Source organism: Zingiber officinale, chromosome 5A (genome assembly GCF_018446385.1).
Source record: "Zingiber officinale cultivar Zhangliang chromosome 5A, Zo_v1.1, whole genome shotgun sequence".
Lineage (NCBI taxonomy): Eukaryota > Viridiplantae > Streptophyta > Magnoliopsida > Zingiberales > Zingiberaceae > Zingiber > Zingiber officinale.
In genome coordinates, this window is record NC_055994.1 from 75,785,735 (window position 1) to 75,799,094 (window position 13,360).

At 36.6% G+C, this 13,360-nt stretch overlaps 1 protein-coding gene across 2 annotated transcripts; it reads right to left on the reverse strand.

The window, feature by feature from the left end:
* Window positions 1-4,512: 4,512 nt before the first annotated feature.
* On the reverse strand, window positions 4,513-10,509 carry LOC121980616 (vacuolar-sorting receptor 1-like). 2 transcript variants are annotated; one of them, XM_042532722.1, is made up of 13 exons: window positions 10,302-10,509; window positions 9,757-10,055; window positions 8,323-9,015; window positions 8,129-8,217; window positions 7,951-8,020; window positions 7,784-7,867; window positions 7,605-7,681; window positions 7,459-7,540; window positions 6,434-6,516; window positions 6,300-6,354; window positions 5,522-5,650; window positions 5,179-5,285; window positions 4,513-4,804 (listed from the first exon to the last, which is right to left on the reverse strand). In XM_042532722.1, the coding sequence occupies exons 2-13, from the start codon at window positions 10,052-10,054 to the stop codon at window positions 4,709-4,711; spliced, it is 1,863 nt and encodes a 620-aa protein (XP_042388656.1). In that variant the 5' UTR covers window position 10,055; window positions 10,302-10,509; the 3' UTR covers window positions 4,513-4,708. The 2 variants fall into 2 exon arrangements, with proteins under 2 accessions (XP_042388656.1, XP_042388655.1); XM_042532721.1 differs by having other exon boundaries at window positions 9,757-10,122.
* Window positions 10,510-13,360: the final 2,851 nt, after the last annotated feature.

The window sequence follows — 13,360 nt, forward strand, 5'->3', positions numbered from 1 at the left end:
ACTCCCTTTAGTGGACATAGCGAGAGAGCGACAGACTTGCTAGGACTCATACATAGTGATGTATGTGGCCCTTTCAATATCGCTGCTCGGGGTGGTTATAGGTACTTTATCACATTTACTGACGACTTCAGTAGATATGGTTATGTGTACTTGATGACACATAAGTCTGAATCCTTTGAAAAGTTCAAGGAATTCAGAAATGAAGTACAAAACCAGCTCGGCAAAAGTATTAAGATACTTGATCAGATCGAGGTAGAGAATACTTAAGCCATGAGTTTAGTGACTATCTAGCAGTGTGGGATTCTATCCCAACTCACTCCTCCTGGAACACCCCCGTGGAATGGTGTATCTGAAAGGAGGAATCGTACCTTATTAGATATGGTACGATCTATGATGAGTCACGCAGATCTTCCTATATCCTTTTGGGGATATGCTCTGGACACGGCAGCGTTCACACTTAACCGTGTTCCATCAAAGGCGGTCATGAAGACACCATATACGATATGGACTGGGAGGAGTCCCAAGATGTCTTTCATGAGGGTTTGGGGTTGTGAGGCTTACGTTAGACGTCAAGTCTCAGACAAACTGGGACCCAAATCTGATAAGTGTTATTTTATAGGATATCCCAAGGAAACTAAGGGATATTACTTCTACATTCCTAGTTAGCACAAAGTGTTTGTTGCTAAGACTGGGGTCTTTCTAGAAAGGGACTTTGTTTCTAGAAAGGCTAGTGGAAGTTCGTTTGATCTTGAAGAAGTTCAAGACAACGACCAAAACACTGAGCCATTGATGGATACTGAACAGGAACCACAAAGAGTTGTGGATGATGAGATTGTTGCACAAGAAGTTGTGGAACAACAACCTGTTCATGTAGACCTACCTCTTCGCAGGTCTGATAGGGTACGTCGTCAGCCTGAGAGATACTCATTTCTCTTGCCTGACCAGGATGACGTTATGCTCATTGAGAATGAGCCTACCACCTATCAGGAAGCTGTGATGAGCCCAGATTCTGAGTCATGGCTAGAAGCCATGAGATCCGAAATGGATTCCATGTACACCAACCAAGTTTGGACCTTGGTTGATCCACCTGAAGGGGTCAAACCTATTGGGTGTAAGTGGGTCTTTAAGAGAAAGACTAACATGGACGGACTTACTCATACCTATAAAGGTAGACTGGTAGCTAAAGGTTTCAAGCAGATTCATGGTATTGACTATGATGAAACCTTCTCTCCAGTAGCGATGTTTAAGTCCATTCGGATTATGCTTGCTATTGCAGCCTACCATGATTATGAGATCTGGCAGATGGATGTCAAGACAGCGTTTCTGAATGGAAACCTCCTCGAGGATGTGTACATGACACACGAGGGTTTTGTAGATCCACATAATACTGGTAGAGTATGCAAGTTGCATAGGCCATTTATGGTGCAAGCAAGCCTCTCTCGAGCTGGAATCTTCGATTCGATGATGCAATCAAAGCAGTTTGGTTTCATCAAGAACGAAGATGAACCATGTGTCTACAAGAGGGTTAGTGGGAGCACAAGTTGTCTTCCTCGTATTGTATGTGGATGACATACTTCTCATTGGAGACGATATCTCTGTGAAGACTTGGCTAGGGAATTGTTTCTCAATGAAGGACTTAGGTGAAGCAGACTGCATTCTAGGCATTAAGATCTATAGAGATAGATCTAAGAGATTGCTTGGCCTAAGTCGAATACATACATTGACACGCAGTATTACTTGGTTTGCCATGCGGAATTCCAAGAAGGAAATCTGCGATGTCACATGGTGTGAGTCTTCGAAGACTCAAAGTCCCTCTTCTAGAGAGGAGAGGACCGCATGGATAAGATCCCATGCTCGGCCATAGGATCTATCATGTACGCCATGTTATGTACTCGTCCCGATGTCTCGTATGCTTTGAGCATGACGAGCAGATACCATCCGGATCCGGTGAGCATCATGGATTGCGGTCAAGAATATCCTTAAGTACTTGAGAAGGACTAAGGATTATTTCTTGATATTTGGAGGTGATGAGCATCTAGTTGTAAAGGGTTACACCGATGCTAGCTTCCAAACCCAGATGATTACGGATCGCATCGTGGTTCGTGTTCGCTTGAATGGTGAGTGTGTGGAAGAGTTGAAGCGACACAAGCGATTGCGGATTCTACAACGGAGGTCGAGTATATTCTTGCATCGAGGCGAAAGGAGGCGCGCTTGGATCCGCAAGTTCATTTCGAGCTTGGGGTGGTTCTAGCATATCGATCCCGTAGAGCTCTATTGCGACAACAATGGAGCTATAAAGCTAAGGAACCTCGCCACACCGACAAAGCATATACTACCGTGCTTCCATCTCATTCGAGATCATCGATCGAGGAGATGTGAAGATTTCAGAGTACCCACAGAGGCTAACGTCGCAGATCCTTGACCAAGGCTTTGGCAGACTAAGCATGATGGTCACACTAGGTCATTGGGTATTAGATACTACATGATTGGCACTAGTGCTAGTGGGAGATTGTTAGTGAGAGCCCTAGAGCCAATCATGTGATGGTTACTTTTTGGACTCTTTGTATCATATTCTTGTACATATATTTCTGATATATAAATAAAGGCATTGTGATTATTATACTTGTGTGTATTTGTGCTATATAAATAAGTATAATAATGTCCTAGGGTAGTAGGTTCATATCTATATCAATCGATTAGTTAAATCGATAGTGAGATGATATAGAGAACACTACACTTAATTATTCCTAGTCAAGTATTAACATAGAAGGACAATGTTAATGCATTGAGACTAGCATGTAGGTCAACATGATGACTTGATCTCACAAGTCATGGATATGAGATATCAAGTTGACACATGGGTATACATTGGAGAATGTATACTGAATGACCCGCCATGAGAAAGTATCATGGATCGTTATATGAGTGTCATATACTTTCTCAAGTGACTATTAGTATGACTTTAGTCCTTAGACCTGAAGTCACCATGGTTCCCTCATAAGGAGTTATGTACTTTGGTTTTGTCAAACGTCACCCGTAATTGGGTGGACTATTCTTGGGTATGTAACAAATTATGCGGAGGGATGTGAGTGATGTAGATGGGATCTATCCCTCCTATATTACAGGAGTGATATCATAGTCTTGATAGAGTGAGATCACTAAGTGCATGGTCATGCCCAAATAAGGCAATATGTGATATTGTGCTTATTTGATTATAGTGAGTCTACTTGGAGTTCAAGACACTTAGATTGATTGGAGGATGACACGGTCTATGCCTCATATAAGATCAATCTAGATATCAAGGATAGAAGGACAATGTCACATATTGTGAGAGTCACAATTATTAGTCATATTGGTGATGTTGGATCTCAACATTCTTGTAACTTGGGTAGCAATGATGTGTTGCTAGATACCTCTCATTGCTTATGTTCCTAATTGGATTTAGGGACATTGCTAACGTTGACAAGAACCTATAGGGTCACACACATAGAGCAATAGATGGAGACTAGTTCATATGATGAACCAAGAGGAAAGATGAAGTCAAGTTTGACTTGGCTAAATATGGAAAGTCTATAAAAGGCAAGTTTGACTTGACCTAAATCCACAAGTTTGACTTGACTATGAGTTAGACTCAAGTATGATCCAAATGTTGGATAAATCAATTAAGGGAGTTAATTTGGTCATGTTTGACTTTGGCCAAATTAGGAAGGTTGAAAGTCAATATTGACTTGACTTGGATGCCACCACATTTGATGAGGTGGCATGGGAGAACCAATGGGGATGCTACACATCACCATGCCACCTCATGCTTGCCACCTCATGGGAGGTTACCCATGAGTGGCCGGCCACATTAAGGGGGCAATTAAGAGCATTAATTGCCCACTTAATGACATTTATGTGGTCGGCCACATGATATGGTGGATTGATTGAATTTTTTGAATTCAATTTTTTTTGATTCTTCTTCTTCCTTGGTGCTCTCGGCAACTTCTCCCTCTCTTCCTCCTCTTCTTGGCCGAAAACCACATAGGTGCTAGCACACCTTGTTTCGGTCATCTTCTCCACCTAATTGCTTGTGTGGACACATATAGAGGGGCTCTACTTTGTGCCCTCTAGATCCAACTTCAACCTTAGTCGAGCGGGATAAGCGAAGGGCACGCATCAAAGGTAGTTTTTCTTTAAACTATAGATCTAGTAGTAGATCTAACATATTCGGGTATTAAGCATGATATAAATATGTGGAATTTTTCGAATCGGATTTTTCTTTGCACGAGATCCTTGGCTAGGGTGTTTCGGGATTTCCGCGACGCGAAAAGCGATTTTCGTGGCCCGAAAAATTCTAACACATTTAACTAATATTCAAACTTATTTATTTTATATATTCTTTTACAATTAAATGATAAACGAGTTTTATTATGTCGACCACCAAATTTATTCCCCAACGTTCAATTCATTTAACACCTTAACGGAACATAAAAGTGCACTATGCTACTTCTTAACCTATAACTCGCAACAGATTCAATTATCCCCGTACGAACATATTTATCTTCTAAAAGTTTACAAATGAAGTAAAAAGTTCATAAACTTCATCTACAAGCGAGTTTTCATAGTTTCCTGCACAAAAAAGTATCAGGCGATTCCCAAAATAGACAGGCATTGTACTTTGTAGTAGACATGGTCACGATAAAAGGCAAGTGACATCAAGACCACCTCAGATATTGCCATGGTGTACATGGCTTTGCCCTTCCTGGCTGTCGAGAGGCATGTACTGCGCCATGATAGCTCGGATCTCTGAGTCCATGTAAGTCTGATGAGCAACAAGGAAGACAACAGTTTAATCGAGATGGAGAAACAAATTTCTGCATAACAAATCTCTGAGTTTGAAACCTTATAAGCTAATAGAATCGAGTTTGAAAAAAAAAAAAAAAAAAAGCAGGTTCGCATGATCACAAAATGACTATCAAACTCTGGATTTTTTGGATCTAAGGATGCAGACAAACATAGAATATGAAAGCATCAAAGTCTCAGGATTATGAGCATTTTAAGCTCTTGAAGCAATCGGTGGGCTCGAAAAACTTGCAATGGGAGGCAAAAACTTGCTCGTCCGATAAATGTGGAACATGACAGTAAAAAAACGAAGAAGATATCTAGGAGTTTATTGAAAAGAGAAATGACTTATACCCGGATTCTGTATTTGTATACAGCATAAGCTCCAACTCCAGCTATGACTATACCGAAAAAAATAACCCATAAAAAGCCCCAGCCAACCTCTGTAGAAGCATTTTGACCTGCATATTCAACAAAGTGTTTAAAACATAAAAAATTCAGGAAACCGGAAAGATACGCTCCAAGTTACTTTTATGTTGTTTCAAGAAAAAATGAAACAAGAAATGGGAGTATTCATCTTCTTCCCATGTACTAGAAGTACCAAATAACAGTTGCAGAGTTCACATTTCTAATTCCCTTTCCCCCTCCCTTTATCTAAGGAGATACGATTCACATATGGAGATTAGAAAATACATACTTATGCAAGTGTCATGTTCCCTCATGTATAGTAAATCACCGCCACAGCTGCACTCATAACTACCAAATGTGTTCTTGCATTTGCACCCAGAACATTGGCATGCTGTCCTTTCCTTGCATTCATCCACATCTGAAACAACACATCATTTATATATAGCTCGAATAACTAGTTTTCACAATTGTATACATTCTAATTTGTAACAGTTACAGCAATTCATGAATCCACCCTTGAATTCTCCATTATTTAATAATTTGGAATTCTTAGATATTACTAGATTTAGCAAAAATTCATTCAAGTAAATTGTTGCTTCTTCTCAGAAGTGAGCACCATATGCATATTTTGGGACAATGGAAATTTGCAATTGAAGAGTAAATAAAGGAATAGGACTTGAGTTACTTCCAATAATATACTAGGAATAGATTAGGACTTTATAAGTAAATGAGCTAAAACCGCTGATGCTAGTCCCAAGGCCGAATGAAAAAAAAGCTGATTATGTTAGTCCTCGATACCAAACATTATCTACAACTGTGAGCATCAATGTTGACTCTATTTTTTGTAGTGTTAGGTTGTCACATGGAAGTGCTACAAGGGGCCTTGAATATTACTAGCTGACCCCAAAAGAGTAGGATAAACATGGCTTGATGATGATAAATGAGTTAAAACTAACTGAAATAGAAAGATGGAATATTAAAAGTAAACAAATCAAGTAACCAGCTTAACAAGTGTTAGCTCTAACAATATTTTAAAACCAAGACACTACAACCAGTGAAGAAAATACCTTCACAGTTGATTCCATCCCCCTTAAAGCCTGGTGGGCACTTGCAACCATCATCCTGCATTTTTGTATAATTAACTGATAAATTCTAGTGAAGGACAAAAAAAATATATGAATAACTTGGTTAGTCAACTGACCACACAGGCTGAGTGAGTTCTCCCCTCGTGTTCTTTCTTCCAACATCCTCCATTGTTAATTTCACACCGCCCAGATCCTGATGCTGCGAGAGAAAAGAGGTAACTTCTACATATAATATTTCAGGTGCTATAGTTTCGAGTCATGTAAATCCAGAGGAGAATGGTCTAATCAAGAATTTAAATAATTGTCAATTTAGGAACAATCAATAGTAGAAAGATTAGGTCAATCCAACTTGAAGTCTTGAAGCAAACTTCTTCATAAGCAAACTTCTTGACAGATAACAAGTAGGTGAGATAAATGTATAGGCAACTTGAAGATCATGAAATGCAATTTAGAGCCAAGCATGTTGGAATCTAAGGAAAAGACATTTTTTATATATATAAAAACCATTAATATCATTGGGGAGATCTTCTAACAGTTTATGCTTTTGGAACCTGGTGGCCAAATAAAATCTTCAACATGTTACCAAACCAGAATAAGAGTTCAAATCCTAGCTTGCCCCTAATGCATAACCCATCTATCTGTGCATACCCCTAATACTCAACCCATCTATCTGTGCATAGTTGTTCCATCTTTAGTCTTAGATATCTTTTCTATGCGGTCCACATGTCAAATCAGTAATTGCAAGTTGAATCATAAATATATAATACATTGATACTTTGCTAAGAGTGTTAATTTTGTGTCAATTAAAGTTTCAAACCTTTTGATGCACGATATGTTGTAATTCACATGTACATTCTAAAGTGCCAATTTCAGTTGGATGATTGAGAGGTCAAACAATTTTTAGCAGTCATTGTAGAAGCCCCAAAGAAGTTATTCCAGACAAAAATATCAAGACACTTAGACGACAGATCCATTGTGAGTGGCATCCTTTGAATCAAGTAGACTTCATTTTTCAATATGTCATGCCCCACTAACTTCTTTGTTAATTTTAATTTTTTTTAGTTAGCACGACTTCTTTGTTAAATTAAACTCATACCAGGTGGTTTAATACTAGATCTAACAGTAAAATGTCACTTTTTACCTTCACAATGGGTATATCCATCACCAACAAATTGCACACCTTTAACAACAGGGCACTCACAAAGTCTTCCACGGAAAGTGTCCTGCATGAATTGGAAGGTAAGAGAATATACTGAAAATTAGTTCGCTGGTGGCAGAAGTGAATACCTTGCATGCAGTAATACTAGAGTCCTTATCCTTCCAGCATCCACCGTTATTCTCCAGACATTCATTTGTTTGTATGTCTGTGCAGTTAAAACAAATAAAAAATGATTATGATCCCATTCAAAATTTGGTACCAATTACAATACGATAATACCACAGGTACACATAGGGAATCATAATACCTTCACTCAAACAAACAGCTGGTTCAGTTGCCTCTTGGAAACCAGCACAAATTGCTTTAAGCACAGCAGTTTTATCCAGCTTGCCTGACAAAACAAAGCAGATAAAGAATGCTCGATGAGATTTCAAGAAAATACATGATTAATTACAAGAAGCTTGAAATGCATACCTCTGTATTGTCTATTATTAATAACAAGAGTTGGTAAAATTGTAACATCTCCACGGGAATCTTTTCCAATCTAAGAATATCAATCAGATTCAGAGCAAAGCAACAATATTAGAGGGGTCAAATAACCTTTGAAGGAAAAATATATGATATACTGAAATGATACTAGAAAAGTCCCTACCTGAGCATCTTGCTCTGCTTTAAGCACTGAGTTATCTTCATTTGCATCAGGGTCTCCCATGCATTTGTTTATTTTCATAAGATTCACACCTGTTCCATTATTTCATATTAGAATGGTCAGAAAATTTTCAGTACCTTGACGAACAATGAGCCTTACTAATCAACATTGACCAAGTAAAAAATTGATGAACTCACCAAGTGATTCAATAACTTTTTCAGCGCAGTCTTTTGTGTACTTCTTATCCTTCATAGGACAACGGATTGCAAAGTCAGTTACATAGTCCCACCACAGCCAAGGCTTTCCACTCTCATTAGCAACCTTAAAGAAACAGACTTCACGCAAATTTTGGATCACAACATCTTTCCCATCATACCCCTTGCTAAAATCCTGCTCCGGATCGGGTGCACAGTATCTTCCATGATTAATGCATTGGGACTTGCATTGCTTGCTCGAAAGAAAGGCTTCAGGGCAATACCATGTAATATAATGTGGGGTAAACTGGGTATACCCTTTTTTCTCTAGTATCTGAGCTGCTCCTTTGAAGTTCTTCACAAACTGTATTTGGCTGTCACATTTAGCTCCACATTCATCATTACTGTTTGTCCAAAATTCATATTCCACACGGTCATCGGGATGCGGTAAAGATTCCCTCCAATCCAAATTGACACTAACCATTTCACCATCCTCAATCGCCTTCTTTAAGCTGTCTCCAAAACTCTTAGTGATAAGTGCTGAGGGAATAGTGATCTTCTCAAGATAGTCCGCCTTGTCGTCATCTTCCGCAGGTGTATCCATTGTTATTAAAGGCTCTTCTTTATTATCAGCAACAAGGATAGCTGCAGCTCCAGCCTTCTGTGCATTCCATGCTTTTTCAGTGAAGAAGCAATCTGCAAATAACAGTAACACAATTTAGAGGCATTTGTTAGACCCAAATTCTAGTGATTAAGTTGCTGTTATTATTCACTTTCTGAATGTTAATCGCAGACTGATTAATACATGGCACGACAAAGTAGCAATTAATTTCCTAATCAAAGCTTCCATGTCAACCAACCCAAATAGTTGGGACTCATACAGCATGGTGATTGATAAACTTTAACGTAGATTAAGACAAATAAGTAGAATTATGTCTAGATAAATCAAATCCTATGATATTCTAATATACTTTGGCCTACACAGCCAGTTGAGTGATTTAAGGGTCTTATTCAGTTCTCATTCAAGCTAATTATAGGAAGAATTGGAATTAAAAACAATACATAAAATTCTACTCATTTTGAACCGCTGAAAGGATTAGCGAATGCTGATTGGAGACCAAATTTCATTAAGAACAATAACATAAGCAATTGAGTATGATTTCTTAATTCCATACTTCATTAGCTAATATTGTCCATGCACTATGCAGATCATTGAATGATAAGCAGCATCACTAAATAATCTCAATATCCAATAGCTTTATGACCATGACAACAGACGTTCCTCCAACGGAATATGTTAATGATCCAAAAAACTAAACAACTAATACTGAAAATGACACATAGATGAAGACAGCTATACTCGATCAAAAATTAAAAAATTACAAATCTAAACTTAGCGTGTAATTCTGTTTACTAAAGATAAACTTAATGTCTCACCTCCTCTGTCGACAAGAACAAAGGTGGGGAAAGCTCCAGATTTGGGCTTGAAAGAGATGTCGAATTCCTCGAAGCTCTTGCAAGCCTTCCGGTTAGCCTTTGGATACACCACGATCCCTGCCAATGTTCCGCCATAATTAGGCACGCCAAAGTTTCCAATAGCGCACTCGTATACGTTTTTCAGCGAATCCGGAGACGTGACCCTCAGGCTGTTCTTCTCCACCATGAACCTTCCCCGACAAGAGTCCAACAGAAGAAACAAAAGCCATAACGGAATCCAGACCTGCTTCGCCCCCATTCTTGCACGAATCCAACCAATTCAAGTATCAATCCTCCGATCGAATTCAATATTGATCAACAGTTACCCTAATTTCCAGAAGAAGAAAAAGAAAAAGGAATCTTAACAGTTAAGAAAACCTCACAGAAATTGGTAATAAAAAAAAATTGCTCGAATACTCAATCCGAAGGGGGTGAGAGAAATCAAAAGGAAAAAACTTTGGAAAAGATGCTTCAAGGCGAGGACAAATAGCCGGGAGAACACCCACATGCAAGGCCGAACAGATCGGAGGAGGCCGGGATCCGGGAATCCGACGAGGCGAGCAGCGGGAGGGGCCGACCGAATTGGATCTCCTCGCCGGAATTACGGTTTAGAAGAGGCGTCGATCGAGGCGACGAAGCTCTGAAACTCTCGAGGAGCGGCAGAGAGAGCGACAGAGGCAACGTGTTGCCTTTCGCAGCTTCTACTGCTTTGGAAAGGTTCTCTTTCTCGCTTTGTAGTGTAACAAACCAAATCCCTCGTGGAATTATTATTATTATTATTTTAAAAAACACTAAATGAATGGATATTAATATCATCTTTAGAATATTTAAAAGTTTACAAAAATAAGACAACAATTCCAAATTAATTTATAAATAAATATTTCATCCTTTTTTTAGACGTAAAAAAGTATAATGATTAAAAATTTTAATTTTAAAAGCATTAATCAGTTTTCATAAAAAAAAATGCAAATTGATTACAATCAAACATAATAGATTTTATTCAAAGCCTATAAATGCTAATACTGATCAAAATTCATGTTAAGCATTCAATCTAATTAAACAAATTGAATATTCAAAAAGAAAAATCTATCTCATTGTCACTCTGTAAATATTTGAGAATAGTTTATTTTTTTATATTTATATTTATATTTATGATGTGAATTTTATGGAATCATTCGAGATCTGACCTTATCCAATTATGAGCAGGTACGCGAGCATATATTTAAATCAACAACTTTTTTAAAATAAAATTTAATATATATATTAAAAGAAGATAAATTATAAATAAATAAAATGAGTTTTTTTCTTTTTATAATAATCGTTTTTATTTGGAAAAATTGCCGGCCGTCAAAAAAAAAAATGGAGCCGGAGACTGCCAGACCAACTGGCCCACCTTTGGGCCTTGCCTACACGCATGACGGTCCATCACCAAGATGACACGTATCTACATCTGCTGACGTGGAGATCTCTTATTGGGTAGGCTCTTCACCTCGGCTCTATTCTCATTCATGATGCTGAAAACAAAATTGATGGGCAACACGGAATGTGATCCCACACAAATTTTTCATTGGATAAATTAAACAGGGCTATAAGAGTATCTCATGATTACATGTTTATTTAAAAAAATATATTATAATTAAATATATATAAATATATTATAACTGAGGATTGAATAGTAAATATATAGATGATAAATTAATATTTTTTTATTCGAGTATAAATTTTTTGAATTGTAGATCTAAAAGATGAACCACTATATCCATTGATGAAAATTAATCCTATCTATTTAATAGGTAAGATTTATCTTCATCAATCAATTAACTAGTATGATTCATCTTCAGAGAATTTTGACTGCTTTTATCTATCAGTACATCTCTCATGAAAAATTAAAAAAATAATTAATTTGAGGTTTTTTTTCAAAAATAATAGTGAAAAATTAAATTTATTTTTTTCTCTTAAAATTAATAATGGGATTGAAATTAATAATTAATTAACGCGAGGTTTAAAGTTTGTTGGAAAATTTTTTTGATTGGAAAGAGAGTAACAAATTTTTACACGGCATATTAAAAATTAAAAAAAAAAATCTTATAATCGGCGATGCCTCAGATGCCTGGCCCGAAAACAGTGGACACGTGGAATTAACGGCTCCGTCAAAATTCCAAATTAATTAAAGAAGTCTGATTTTGGAAGATTTCCTTGTCATGGAGCCTCGTAATATCCACCTCTCCACGTGTTTTTCATGTTTGCTAATGGATATTAATTATGTAGATAGGACAGCGTGCCGGCCAGTTAATTTTGATTGCAAATTGCTTTTTCCCCCCGGGTCAACGCGCACCCCTCCACTTCCCCCTCTCTCCCCCGCCAAAAAGACGCATGTAACCTTTGTTTTGTTTTGTTTTTTTTTTTCTGATTTTTTTTTTTTTTCGGAACTATATAAGTATGATGAGAGTTAATTTTTTTTTTTCTGATTTTTTTTTAATTTTTAATTAATTTTATTTTAAAATTTTTTTATTCATAGTTATATATTTTTATTTTTTTTTAAAATTTCATTTTTAAAATTAATTTTATTTTTAATTTTTTTCATTCATACTTATATATTTTAAATTTTTTATTTAGTTTATATATTTTAAAATTTTTATTTAGTTTAAATTTTTAATCAATTTTATTTATTATTTTTCATTAATACTTATATATATTTTTAATTTTATTTAATTTTATTTAGTTTTATTTTTTAATTAATTTTGTTTATTATTTTTTCATTAATACTTATATTTTTTTTAATTTTATTTAATTTTTATTTAGTTTTATTTTTAATTAATTTTATTTATTATTTTTTTAATTTTTAAATATTTATTTAGTTTTATTTCTTTAATTAATTTTGTTTATTATTTTTTTATCAAATTTTTTAATTTTTTTATTTTATATAATTTTTAAATTACTCCCTTCCTTTAAATTACATTCCTAATTTGACACTTAAATTACCCGCATCCAACTATTAACACATATCATAATCTTCTCTCCCTTTAAATCATCACTCCCTCCAACCATTGACATATAACACATGTCAGAATCTCTCACTCTCTTTAAATTACCCCTCTTCAATGCTTGACATATGTCAGAACCTCCCCTCCCTTTAAATTACCCCACTTCTAACCCTTGACACATGTCAAAATCTTTTATCCCTTTAAATGACCCCCCTTCCAACCCTTGACACATGTCAAAATCTCTCATAACTTTAAATGGTCCCCTTTCAACACTTGACATATGTTAAAATCTCTCATCCCTTTAAATTACCCCCACTTCCAACTCTTGACACATGTCAGAACTTCTCACTTTCTTTAAATTACCCATCATTCAATCCTTGACACATGTCAGAACCTCCCCTCCCTTTAAATTACCCACCCTTCAACTCTTGACACATGTCAGAACCTCCCCTCCCCTTAAATTACCCACCCTTAAACTCTTGACACATGTCAGAACCTCCCCCCCCCTTAAATTACCCCCCCCTCAACTTTTTACACGTGTCAAAACATCTCCCTTTAAATCCTCCTCTCACACTTCATTT

Coding starts and splice junctions, on each gene's coding strand:
- LOC121980616 (XM_042532722.1), bottom strand. CDS start 10,054: ATGGGGGCGAAGCAGGTCTGGATTCCGTTATGGCTTTTGTTTCTTCTG. Junction 6,517..7,458: donor TGGATATACCCATTGTGAAG/GTAAAAAGTGAC, acceptor TTTCTCTCGCAG/CATCAGGATCTGGGCGGTGT. Junction 5,286..5,521: donor GGAACATGACACTTGCATAA/GTATGTATTTTC, acceptor TTGAATATGCAG/GTCAAAATGCTTCTACAGAG.